The 13,924-nt window shown below is 47.5% G+C and overlaps 1 protein-coding gene across 1 annotated transcript in view; it reads left to right on the top strand.

Moving 5' to 3' along the window:
- LOC115602145 (RNA-binding protein Musashi homolog 2) overlaps positions 1–13,924 on the top strand; it is a 90,361-nt gene that overhangs the window by 58,743 nt on the left and 17,694 nt on the right. The window contains exon 6 of the mRNA XM_032919700.1: positions 8,816–8,923. Within this exon, the coding sequence (XP_032775591.1) occupies positions 8,816–8,923 (108 nt within the window). The remainder of the gene's footprint in view (positions 1–8,815; positions 8,924–13,924) is intronic.

The following is a 13,924-nucleotide window of genomic DNA, read 5'->3' as shown; positions in this document are numbered from 1 at the left end:
CAAACTTAACATTAAGAAAGAAGGAGAAATTGCTGGCAGCTGCAAAATAGGAAGAAATATAAAAGATACTTTAAATTGTCTGTTCTGTTGGTTAAGCCTTGTAATAGTAAGAGATGTGGAGCAAAGCTGGAAATGTTTCTCACTCCTTTGTCTAACCATTAACTGCTTAAAATCTGCTCTACCCATCCCTGTGCTGCATGCTTTATTTTTTTACCTTAAAATACTATTGCATCTGCATGGCATAAAATGCTTTACAAAGTGCATTTGAATCTGCTGGAACCACCTTAATCACCACTCTTCCAACCTCTCCATTTCAGCCTCCATCAGTGGAAACAAAGCCCATAGCCTGGACCTGGTTTAAAATTAGGATTTGGGGTTTCTTTTGCTGGCAGAGGGCAGGCTGAAGAAGGACCATTCACTTTGCAGGTGCCTCCCCGGAGTGAGGAGCAGCTGGAACTGCAGACAGCAGACTGAGAAATTAATATAGCAAAGCCCATAAATTTCCAGGCAGAAGGTGCTTCTTCAAGTTCTGCTTAGGTGACAGTAGCTTTTCTTTTGACACAGGAAAAAACGGTACCTGGAGATGTTCCCTGAGGCCAAGCAGAGGTTATGTGCTTTGCCTCTTGGGCATATTTTTTCTGAGAAGAGCTGCATTTTTATAATGTAGAGAATTGCATAAAATTCCTTTTTCATTTCCCATTTCCCCACCCCTTAAAATAGTCTCCTGGATGTTAAATTGAAGGTGAGGTTTTTAAGAGATGAGCTGTTGATCGGAGTCAGTGGTCCCATTCCCATGGCAGCACAGCGTGGCCAGTAACAAAGCTGCCTGTCCCCTGTCCTGCCCCATCACCTCTGTGTGAGCGAGGCTGCTTTTGAGGTTGTCTGGCTAAGGACCAAAGCTGCCCAGATCCTTCATTAGGTTTTTCTCTACTGGTACCTTGGGTGACTGACTGAGCAGTAAGAACATCTTGAACGTTGAACTTCGATGCTGATTGTCCTATTCTTAACTGCTCACTGATCCATGCATGGAGTTTGAGACAGGCTTTAAAACTTCAGGGTCATCGCCCTGAAAATGAGTGATCATAAAGAGAAAGGGAGTAGAGAAGAGGAAAAAAAAGCCCAAACCTGCCCTTCTCTCAGGAGCAGTTTGCATTTTGGGGTGATGGTTCCTGCTGTGAACAGGCCACAGCTGCAGCAACTGGGAAGTGTAATGAGACTAGCTATTCACAAGAGTAAAGAGGCGTAATGCAAACCCACGTGTATGGAAGAAAACATGGATAAACCCTATAGAAAGAAGAACATGATCTGGTAATGCCAGTTCTGCTGTAAGAGATTCCATGTGTCTGAGCTAGCCAGAGCACGATGGCTACTGCTTTTACACCTTATGTCTCTGTAGATACAATTTTTAACTGTAAAGCTGGGGGTTGCAGAGAACTTAAGGAGATTCATCTCCTTAAAACAGAAAAACATTCAGATGTGAATGTTTTTCAATCACACTTGGTAGGATTTCAAGCCGATAATTAAGCTTTCAAGTCCTCCTTTGCCCAGAAGCGGTAATATGTAGTTCGCTGTGGTGATGCCCTGAAGGTTTCTGGGCTCAGCATCCCAATCCTCTCCTCTGACCTTTTTTATAATGCGGATTAGGAAATCCCCAGGGGCAGTTCCTCCAGCGAGGCAGTGGGAAGTTCCTGTCCCTGCCAGCACTGGCTGCTGCTGCAGGATCTGAGAGGAGCATTCGCTTGCTTCAATTCATATAGATTGTGAAGAGTTTCCTACCCTCTGATAACTTTGTCCTCTGATTAATTCTCTTCTCTTTTACATACTTCCCTCTTGTCTGCATTGAATTTTTCCACCTTCAGCCTCCAGACATTAGTTCTTTCTATGCCTTTGTTCATCATCAAAGATCTGTCTTTTAATAATACTTACCCAGATAGTTCAGGTCATTCATAAAAATGTAACCAAGCGGTTTAACCAAATAGCTCATTTTCTATACCATCGAAGCAACTGAAATGAGGCTTGAAGCAAATCAGTGCCACTTTGCTGAACTTTATATATATTCCTCCATGCGGTTCCATCTAACCTGCCCTTGTTCATTCAGCAGCAGGTGACTGAAATTCAGAGCTGCTGTGCTGCCTGACAGCTCGGGTACAGTGAACTCACAGGTATTCCTCCCCCTGCAGCGGTCGTTTCATTTATACTTACCTTGTTTATTAAAAACCAATAGTAAATGTTTGGCTTTGGGCTTTCAAATGAGAAATGCTTTCATCGGAGCGCTCAACTTGGTATTAAACAGAATTGCTTTCAGGAGGCGATTTGGTTCAGATTCTCTTTTCACCCACATCAGCTGCATTCACTTGAAGCTCATAATTCTCTGTGTTTCACCAGTGACTAAATTAGGGAGAATCCAAATTACATATTGAGTTTGACTGGTGGGAGGTATAGTTTTCATAGGACACATCAGAGAAGTCTAGCAGATGCCTTGAAGCTGCTCTAGCATGGGAGCAGTTTTTAAGTAGAGTAAATAAACTCCATCAGCTCCCAGCTTCTGCTTTTTGGTTTGCGGTTGTTTGAACAAATAGTTTTCTTAGAATAAACTATTTGCCTTTGAGAAGTTTCCCAGTTTTCTGTACGGTGAAAGAACCGCAAAAGGGTTATTGCACTTGAAACAACACAGAATGATAATTTGGAGACAAACAAGGCTTTGTCTCACTGATGCATAAAGTAATTACTGGGCAAAAGTGCATCATTCTCATTTTAAAACCCATGGCCTGAGAGTGGTAACAGCTGAAAAATGGGTCATTTGCTGTACATAAAGTGGAAGTGCCCAATTTGAAATTAACTGTATTTGGGGTTGATTGTTTTGTTGAAATTCCAAAGCAGAAATATTTGTTCATAATAACATCCATCTGCAAACATGCATCCGATGTGGAGCGCATTACAGTGGCTGACGTGGGGAATTCTACAGAGTCTTGCCACGCACGGTACATTTTAAGCAGGAGATGATTGTGCCTTTGCTAACTGCAGTGAGCTGCCTAATGAGGCTTCCATTATGCATGATGGGCTGTAGCTGAAGTTCGCTAATTTTCTGACCTGGTGAAATAGATTTTAATAAGCTTGATGTAACACAGCATATAAAGACAAAGGGAAACACTTAATGGGGCTGTCACAAAAAAGGACTCTGGGTGGGCTTGGAGGTGCTAAAAGTGTTAATAGAATTGATTAAAAGCTTAGGAAAGCAATTCTCATTGCCACGGAGGTCTGCCCTGCACCTCGCCTTGTCCCTTCTGCTTGCTGTCGCATGGACGCCACTATCCCACTGCTTTAAAGACAGGCCAGGGCCGCTGGTAGGAAACACGAGACATTCCAAGCAGGGCTTGGAACTGCCTCCACATTCGATTCCTACAGCAAGAGCTGTGGGAGAGCTTAGGGAACATCTTCAATCAAATCCCAAAGAGTTGATTGTTACTAAACTGTGATGATGAATTGTGAATGATTTGGTAGAATCCCGATCTTTCATCAATTCTAGATAAAACTTGATTTCTCTGGGTATATTCTTCTCTAAACATTGAGCGTTTAATCTAGAGCTTCAAATAGTAGCAGGGCTTTTTCTTTCTCATTCTTGTTTCCTTATAGAAAGTTGGGGGGGAGTCTGAGACAGAGAGGCCTGAAAGATGAAGGGTTTAAACATAAAGGGATTGTTTTGGGACGGAGCTTTCCCTTGTGCGTGCTCACCACTAAAGACTACATTCTGCCCGGTAAATTGGACCCACGCCTGCCTGCCTCCCAAAACAAAAAGCTACCAGGCTCTTCTGCTTCATGGGTTTGAGTCTCTGATACTTTTGAAATGAAGCCTAAAGATCCTACAAAGAGGATAACGCTGCCTAATGGAAAGAATAATGCAAGCGAGAACCCATTTGAAATGACAGCTGTGAGCCTCGCAAAGCTTTTCTGTGCTGATCAAAGCTGCTGGTAACCGTGTTTGAAAAGAGGGTATCGGTTTCCCCCTCTCCTTTTCCCACTCAACCTGCAGATGATTTTATATTCCAGACTTTGCACTTTTTCCCTGGGAGATCAAGTGAACCTCCTAAACGTCCAGTGTTCACTTCAGGGCGCTGGGGAACACCATTGGTGTAAGAGGCAAAGTGGTTTGGGGGGATACAGCCCCAGAGCTGTGTGTAGGGCCCCCTAAGACCCCCACATAGAGATGTGGTGCTTCTGCCAGTGTGTGCAGATACCGCAAACGCTCCATAAACACGGAGGGAGGATTCTGCTTGCGAGATGCAGTTTTATGGTGCCTTTTATGTTATTCTCCATGCATGTCCCATCATTTTGCTTGTTTTCTGAAGTCTGGTGATGATTTGAGCATCTCAGCTGCTGGTTTTATTCTTGTTTTAAATCCCAGTGCTTATTGCTGAAGTATAAACCTACGCCCTTATGTGCCCCAAGTGCTTTGGCCATTACAAGCAGAGAAAAGTCTTTGCATGATATTTTTTGTTGTAAGAACTGATTTCATGATCTTTGTGACTACTTTTTGGTTCGATTCCTACGGTCTGCCTGTTTGTAGAGGACGGGGTCTTGTGTCCTGTGGGGCTGCAAGATATTTGGGGTCTTCAGAGGCTGAGCAGAGCAGGTTTGAAGGAGTCAGCTCATAGGGAAAGCCAGGGCTGCACATGAGGGAGTCCTGGCAGCACACGTGGAGCAAGGGGTAAAGTGGTTTTCAGTTGCTCCTGGTGGCCTTGTAGCCAGCTTCAGGCTGGGGTAAAGGAGAAGTCAGTGGTTTGGGAAGGAAACAATCCCACTGGAGTGTAATACAGAGCAGGAGGGAGCGTGTTCTTCCCCAGAAGCCCTTGATCCCCTTGAGTCCCCTGTAAGCACTGTCCCACTTCAGGCAGTGTGGCTCTCACCAGATTTGTTCACAAAGCCTTGGAAAATCCACTAAATCCCAGGCTCTTGGTGTTCTCTCCTGGGTAATGTTGAGTGCAGGGCTGTGCTGCCTGCCCAGATCCAGCCCTGCTCTGGGCTGCCCCTCAATCCCCACTTCTCCAGGCTCCTGTGCCTTGGGGAGGGCAGTAGCTTTGCAGCCAGCCGTTGACTAAATCTGTCACCTTAGGGCAAAGCATTTAAAACCAGATGTGTCCCTCGCACAAAGCTGCTTCAGTATTTAAAGTGAAACTATTGATGCAGGAAGCAGAGAAATTTATCTGTGAAAAATTGAACTCCAAACACTGGCTTTAGCTCGTTCGGAGCAATGAGAGAGCATGAAATTGGTGTGAATCCTCAGGGCTTTCCTGGACAGTGTGCGAGCGCGTTGCAAAACATTTAGTGTAAAATATCTTCTAATTGCGATGCCTAAAGTGGGCACTTTTGTCCTGTTGAACAGCTTTGGCATCTGGCTTTCTCCAGGCGGTTGAAAGCAGCGAATACACAAAGAAGAACAGGGATCATGTCAGCAGGAATCGGAGTGCCTTAACCAGACACTGAATGAATTGATCTCTCCACCCCTTTTGGTTTTCCAGTTGACTTCAGAGAGCAAAGGGCTGGGAGGGAGCTCGGTGCTGACTGATACCCCACAGCCCGTTGTGGCCCCTGGGGTCCCCCGTGGCCAGCGGTCCTGTGTCCCCAAAGGCACTGCTCTGTCTCCTAGAGGAGTGTGCCCTTCCCAGGCATTGCTAAGGGAAAACAGGGGTGCCGCAGGTCACACGCTGGGTTCTGCTGGCTAATGCTTCTCCTCACCCCTGCTCTGGCCTTTGGAGGTGTCACCAGTGCCCGTGCTGGGGTCCCCATCAGTCAGAGCAGGATGGATCAGATCCACTGCCTGGGGAACAGCACCCAGGAAGGTGTCACTGGGACTCAGTATCTGCATTTCACCCTGTTTTAAATCCTGGTGCCAGGCAGTGCAGGCACACAGCCTTGTCCAAGCATCGTGTGGTCTGGGGGACCAGAAATGGGCTCTGTGGACAAGCAGGTTCTTTCTGGGGGCTGGCAACCAGCAAAAAGTGCCCGCTACTGCTTTCCTCTTCACTAAAGAGCTGCAGATGGCTCAGCTCTCAAATGTTCATCAAATGGTGTGACAACACAGGCGGAAGGGTGGTAGAGACAGAAGCTTTTGGAGTATACAAAACAGGTTCAGTGTTAATTGTACTGTCACTGTGGTGCCATCCTTTGAAGTCTTTGCTGGTGTGGAAGTTTATAAACAATGGGAGGCAATAATATAGTGTGACCAAAGTGCTTAAATAATGCTCTAGGGCTGGTATACGAGGGGAATTACAGAGATTAGTGGTGGAGCTTGAGACCAGAACCTGTGAGCAGCCGGGCTGCACCCCTGGCTGCCTGCAAATGTCTTTCTCAAGTCGTTTTGCTTCTTTATGCCTTGTTTTATCCTGTTTGCGACGTGGGGGCAGCGTCAGCTGCTGATCACTGCTGAGAGGTTCAGGAGCAAACACCTCAGAAGTACAGAAGTAAGTTAGCACAGTTGTGAGCAGCATTAGCGCGCCCAGCAGCGTGAGGAACGAGCTGATCAATGCAGTGCTTGGCAAATGTCATTCCAGTGGTGGGGATTGGTTACTTTCAGTAGGTTGGGTTGGTTTAGGGATCCTCCAGTGATGGAGCCAGCCTGGGAGGCTGTATTGGTGAGCAGGTTTTGCCAATGATAATCATACCTGGTTCTGTCTCCTGCTGCCAGTCTGCCCGGCTGCAGCATTCCCGGGCAGAGCATGAGCAGCCCATCACGCTTGAGTTGTTTGGAGTGCCATGTCGTGGAGCTGCTTTTATCTCAGAACCGGGATAATGGCTTTTTTTGGGGTAGAGGGATTAATTTTTCACACATCTGTCCCCTGGAATTCAATAACAGAGCCTTTGTTCAGGCTCTTTCTGTTGAGTGCCTTCTCCACCCTTGTTATTTCATCATTCTTCTGCATGGCAAAACTTTTTGTCCTGCATTTCAAACAGATACTGAGCGTCCCTGGCAGTCGAACAAGAGAAACAAACTTTCCAGACCCACTTTTTATGCTGTTTGCAGGGGATGCTGGGTGATTTGGAGGGTATTTGATTGGTTTTGGCAGAGGCATTTTATTCCATGGAAAATCCACAGCTCCTCTGATCCCTTATTGATGATTTAGGGAGCCCCTGGAGTCTCCAAATGCGATTTGCTGGTGGCCAGCTGGTCTTGGATGTACCATGGGAACGCTGAGGACACTGCTCTTGGGATGTGGGCAGGGAGTGGAGGAGGAGAGGCTGTGGGGGCATGGTGCCAGCTCTGCTCCTGCCTAACCCACAGCAGGAGGGCTCAGGGCTTGGCCTGAGCATGGCTCTGCACGGAAACAAAGACCCCGAGCCTCGGCCCTTGTCCTGCAAATGCTTTCCTGCTGTTTGGAGGTTGGTTTGACTCTTAACACTGAGGTCTTCTCACATCAGCATATCGCAGCTCCAGCCCTAAATTTATGTTGGGGGTCCCAACTGTCCCAACCAGGGTTGACGGCTCCGTCACCAGCAAGGAAGAGTTTAGCACTTGGGTGTTTGGTTATAATATTCCCTTATCTGAATGTGCTTCCTCCTGCATCCCCCTCCACAGATTGTAACAGTTCATCACATCATAAAACCAAACAGATTCACACTGGCATTAAGGAACAGGATTTGCTGTGTGGTGCATGGGCTCTGCGCACAGGGAGCAGCAGCCTGGGGTAGCTGGGCATACATTTACCTCTACTGTTTTTTTTCCCCCCACAGCCCTATTACCATATTTAAATGCAAGTATGTCTTCTTTTAATTGCTGTTTTCAGTAGCTTCAAGTCACTCTAGCCTAGCTGTTCTCTGCTCCTCTCCTCCTGGTAGATTACCAGTAGCTGAGATGATAGTGCTAGAGGTAGCGGGGCTTCTAGTCTGCTGATGTCTCTGGGTCTCGCTCTTCTCTCTTCCTGTCGCCTCAGTTGTTTCTCTGTGGCCCTGCAGCATTGCAAAGCAGCTGTGATCAAAGTCCTGGAGCCCGCTCAAGGGGCAGGTCCTGTGGTGGTCACTACCCCCAGGGTTGTCCTGTTGGGAGCAGTCGGAGCTCCTCAGAGACCAGGAACTGCCGAGGGTTTGGTTGGCTTTGCTACAAGGGGGGTTTGGGGTTCTTGCTGGTCACCTGGACCTTGCCATTGCCCTCTTAAAATACAAATGTTTGAAGTCAGAGCCTCCGGCAGACCTTTGAATATTAACGAAGTAAAGAAACTAACCTGCAGTCTTACTAGCAGCATTCCATTCATGTGTAAAGGCTCGAGCCCCTGTAGCAGGGTGTATGTCTTAGAGCTCCTTGATCTGCGGCTGGTTTGCTTTCAAGAGCTTTTTCCTTTCTTTTTCTTTCTTTCCTTCTTTTTTAAATTACATTCCAGTGATTTTTTTTTTTCTGCTTGATCCCAGCAAATCTGTGATCTTGACATGAGGACCTCCTCATATTTTTCCATTACTGCTCTGTCTATAGATCAGCATGTTATTATCACTTGCAAATAAGCAAAGAAGAGAATTCCCTGTTGTTTTGGGAAGCAGTCTGACCCCAGCCATTCCAGAGCATGGAGACGTGAGCTGAGCACCACAGCTCTGCCGCCAGGCTTTGGCGGTGTGCCGTGGCCAGGCGCGGCCAACACATTCCTTTCTGCCAAGGGGATTTGGGCCACCTTTGTGCCAGCAGACACCACTGGCAGCGGGCTCCTGGCGCGGGCTCCATTGATGGCACCGAGAGCCGGGATGGCAACCTGCGGGAACGCCGCCCCATGCCCCACAGTGACTCGCGGTACCCGCTGGCTTCTGTCTTTACCCTTCTCCTTTTCTCCACGGCCAGGTTTTCCGGCAGCGGCTTATGGACCAGTAGCAGCGGCAGCCGTGGCGGCAGCAAGAGGATCAGGTAGGGGGGCCCGTGGAAGAGCAAACCCTCAGAGTGCAGGGTCAGGTAAAAGCTCTGTCGGTATTCTGTGTGGCTGCAGCTCTCCATCATTTCTCTGATTTTTCCTCACACTTATCCCGGGGACCTGAAAACAAACGATCAGAAACTAAAAATCATATAAAAGAATTAAATCGATCAATCCCAATCCAAACCCAAACTACAAGCAGAGGCCATGGAGCACCTTGCAGGAGATTGGCATAAGAACTGCCAAACCCGGGGTAGATATTCTGATTTGTTTCTTTCTTTATTCCTTTATTACGTTGGTTTCTTTGTTTCTTTGGTTTAAATTCGAGGTTATAAAGGACACCCCCCCAAAAAAGAAATTAATATGTGGTTTTGAAGAAAAGCTTTGGTTCCTTATGGAAAGCTGGTGCTGGGTTGAGGTGGTGGCGGCAGCACCAGGTGCTCCCGCCATGCCTGGAGCCGCTCTCGCCTCCTCCACCACGGCCAACATGAGGGCACCCCGATGATGAGGAGACCGTGTCCCCTTGGGGACAATGTCTTCTGCCACGGGGTGATCACCACGGCTGGCATTGGCCACCCCTGTGTGTTCGCACCCAGCCTGCTTCCATGAGGAACGTCAAAGCTTTCCTTCCTGCCCTTCTGAAAACCTTTATTTGTTTCCCCTTAAGGGAAATAAATAAATCGTTGCCAATTTACGACCTTAGGTTTGAAATTCAGCAGAACACGTGAATTCTAGCGCTTTGCTCAGGTGATGAAGTTTCAGTGCAGCCATCAGTGAGCTGTCAGCCTCAGCTCAGCCATGCCCGGCTCATGGCGGTGCCGGAGCAGAGGCTCTGGCAGCGGCTCTGCAGCTCACTCATGGTGCAGTCCTGCAGCGGGGGCTTCTCGGAGGCTTTTCCGGCATTCCCGGTGGTTAAACCCGGCTCTTCCCGAAAAGACCCGACCAAACCGCTGCGTGAGGGGTTGCGAGGAGGGCGCAGGCCCAGGTGTGTCTCGAGTGTGAGCCTGATGCCATGGAGGCCAAAGAAAGACACCAGGAGAACTCCGTTCCATGCAAACTGGCACTGCTTGCAGGCTACAAAGGATTATCTGTACCAGTTTCATCTTGTGGCATGTAGAGAGCGCCTAAGGGGTGACTTGCCAGACTGGTTGTGGGGATTCCCCATCTCCCGGCTTCTCCTTCTGCCCCTTTGTGGAGGGGAAAAAAACAAACCCAAAGAAAAAGACAAAAAGAAAAAGACAAAAAGAGATTGATTTTACATACGATTTCAGGAAAACAGACTTCATTGTTTCTGCCTCTTCCCCATGTTTTGCCCTTCAGGTTTTGTTTTACGTGCAAACAGAGCTGGTGAGTTGCCCCTTAGCAAGGCACAGAGGGTTTGGCTGGATTAACGTTGCTTCCCTGATGATTATTCCTTTTTTTTTTTAATCGGAGTGCTTTTGGTGCCCATTACAACTGAACTGAGCATTGATCAATTCTGTGCCTGAAAATCATTTGTCTTTAATTTGAGTGTCTTTTGGTTTTCCTTCTGTTGGGTTTCCTGGTTTTGGTTTGGTTTCTTTTCGGTTTTGTTCTTTTTTTATTTGAACTTGCAATACGAAACTAAATCTAACCCTAAATTAACAGCACCCTTTCTGGCAAGTTTAAAGAGCAGTATGGTGTTTGGAAATGTCTTTCAAGCCTCAAAATTGCCTGTGTGCACTAAACTGGCAAAACTGATTCAAAATGAACCCCTATCCCATCCCCAGCCCTGAGATCTGAAGGAGGAAGATGGGTTTGTCACTGGCCTGGTTCACATTGGCAGTGGAACATACCCTGGGAAGTGATGTGTCACATAGAGTCATTTCCATCCAAAGCCAGTTTTTGGAAGGGACATCCTGGGTTCGCCACTTCCATCCAGCAATGGTAGTGAATTGTATTCAGGAGCAGTCCAGAACAATCAGTCTTGCGCTAGAGTATGGGCCCGATTCATTACAAGAAAAATGGTTGGGGTTTGGGGTTTTTTCCTTCTTTTTCTTGGGTTTCTTTTTCTTGGGTTTCTTTTGCCTTTGCAAATTTGCACAGCCCTCCTTCACATGTGCTGAAGCCAAAAGCACAGTTGGCCCATACTGGCTCCTCTCTGCCAGGAAATGGAAAAGAGCTGGAAAACACCCGAGCAGGCGCATCCCACCACCCCTCTGCTCACTGGGCAGTGCTTTGTTGAGAGGTCCCCATTGCTGCTGCCCCTTCTGCAGCACTCCAGCCCCACCAGCTCACTCCAAATTGACCTTCTGCTCTCTGGCCCTATCCTATCCTATTCTGCTGGCTCTTCCCCACCTTCTTGGTGTCACTGCCAGTGCGGTGGCTTTGCAGCACCAGAGCTCATGGTGAGTCCATGGAGAGCATCCACCTATGGGTGTGCATCTTGGTCTTCCAAGGAAGCCACAGCCCTTTCCCTCCATCCCCTAGGCTATGGTATGTGGGCACTGACCACCTTCTCCCTGGGGTGATATTCTCCTCTTGGGAAACCATCCAGCAAAAGGAGCCCATGCAGGGGCAGTTACCTGCACGGAGGCATCTTCCCTGCCCTCACCCCTTCTTTTCCTACTGCAGCATGTGAGGATGCAGTCACCAGTTTACCATGCTAGAAAAACAAGTTCTTTGGTCTATCACAGCAGCTCTCTGCTACAGCCAGCAGAAAGGGACATTTCCCCTTACTCGTGCTCAATGCCACTCATAAATTCAGGTCTAGCCTAGCTGCTCACGTGCCGGCAGGGTGAGCGCAGCGATGCTTCTTGTAAATCATGGCCCCAGTCGACATCCTAGTGGCAGGGCTATACCTGAGGTCCCTTGAGCAGGCAGAGGGGTTTGGCCACATCCATTCACGCCGGGTGGGACCGTGCTGCCGAATCCCTCAGCTGCTTGTGACAACCTCATCCATTCTTATATTTTTTTTTAATGAATTGGGACCTGAGCCACGGAAAACGAGCAAACTTGAAAGTCTGAATGTGCAAACTCCTCCTAAACAACTTCACTATCAGTGTCACGTTTCTTTTGAATTCACCTGACATATTTTACGTGTAGAACATTTTTGTCTTGTAAATAAATGCAATCATGGGGAGGGATTTTTGACATGCATTTGACATGGGAGGGATTCATTTGGCAGGAGAGCGAGACAAGGAAAATTTGCCAGGAGAGGGTTTTCATGCCTTCCTCTTTGGTTCATTGACAAGTCTGAGATTTTTCCAGTTCCCAAACTGTTGCCACCAAGCATTCCTCCCTAAGGACCGGAGACAAAACCCATAAGGCCGTCCATAATCCAGCCCAGTTCCCACTGCTCGGCGCTGGGAGGAGCCGTGAGTGGTGCAGGCTTTGCCCACCAAGGCGGCTGGTGGCATGCAGAGGTGGGACAACGCGGTGCCACAGCACCAAGAGCTGCTCCCCCCTACCCCAGCCCCTGGCACATCTGGATTTTGGGCGCCAGTCCCTGGCTTGCCAGTGCTGCCTTTGAGCCCTGCACCCCGACAACCCCTTACTGTACTTTATACTTGCCAGCTATAACAAATCTCGTAACGTGAGCTACTGACCTTGATGGTGAGTGTGAGCAGTTATGTTTTGTTGTTTTCTCTCTTGCTTGGTTGGGGCTGCTGTGAGAGAGGGTGTCTCTGAGGCATACTTTCCGGCCTCTCTTACACTCGGACGTGCACACCTCCTCTCAAACACTCTTCTGAGCGCTCTCAGCGGGAAGGTTTGTCCACACCTATTAATCCTCTCTCAGTGTCCAGCTTCTTGTTAGTAGCAGCTGGTTGCATGTTTTTTGCTTGTTCGGACGAAACGGTTCAAGAAACGACTCATATCAACTCTTGAGAAATGTCTCTATTTTTTTGTACACTTTCTTTCTTTTGATGTTTTTATTAATTTCCCTTACTTAAAAAACAAAACACTTGTCGTCCCGTAAAACATTTCACATCTCCCCTTGCCTGTTCTTAGAGTGTATGTATCTGTGGGACTGAACTAAATGCATGCACTGTAGTAGTCGTACTGGTAGCAGTAGATGTAGTTGTAGAACATGCATTGTTGAGTTGATATTATAGGTATCATCAATGTGAACTAGCGTGGCAGATAAAAGCATAGCCTTGGTCTGATTGAAAGCGTAGGGCTATCAATACAGCAGAGAGCTGCTGATGGCTTGGATCCATAGTGCCTATTTGTTAAATCCCATTATCTGGAAGTTTAAATTGAAGCCGGCTGTAGGTAACCTACACCCTCTGTACAAGAACCCGCACATGCTGTTATGTTGATAGGAAAATTGCCTCCTTTTTTTTCAAATTAACCCCCCTGGGAATTAAAACACTGACTATAACGATATTTTCTTCTTTTTATTTTGTATTAAAAAGAACCTGAGATATTTTTTAAATCATTTTACAATCATGGTTTCTTCATCAGCCTGTTACTCGTCCATATTAGCCCATAGAATCATTCGTTGGCAGTCGTAGACCAGATGTGCCCAACGCAGATCACTCCATTTGGGTATCTAAGTGATAGTGTGTGTGTGAAGCAGCTTCCCACAGACTGTCCTGAGACACGAAGCCGTTGGGTTTAGGTCATGAACCTTAACTCTTATTATGCAGCCGAGACTCTGAGTGAGTGATGGGTCGTACTCATTGCCATGTCACCCAGCTTAAGGAATGTTTTGAAATGAAGATTTAACATTTCATAAATAGCAGCATGAGGAGGTTGAGGCAAGTCCATCATCTTTGCCATCGAGCCAGCACGTGTCTTTGCTTCCTGTGCCCAGGTTTCTGTGCTACACTTCTTCCACAGATGAAGCTGCAGCCTGTAAATTTAACAGCTGGTAATTGAGATCCTGCATTAGGCTTTGGATTATTTGTTTGGTTTGTTGCTTGACAGAAAGCATCCTGCTGGGGGTAGAAAAGATACTGTCTGGCATGGTCACACCTTCCCTCCTCCCCCCGGCCATCCCCGTAATCCAGATGTGCTGAGCTGGAGCATCTTCCTGCTCCACCGGGGGTAGTCAAGGCAGGCTTTAGTGCACATATTCC

The sequence above is a fragment of the Strigops habroptila genome, assembly GCF_004027225.2.
Source record: "Strigops habroptila isolate Jane chromosome 13 unlocalized genomic scaffold, bStrHab1.2.pri S16, whole genome shotgun sequence".
NCBI classification, from domain to species: Eukaryota; Metazoa; Chordata; class Aves; order Psittaciformes; family Psittacidae; genus Strigops; species Strigops habroptila.
Note: the sequence above shows the minus strand (reverse complement) of the source record. Positions and strands in the feature narration are given on the sequence as shown.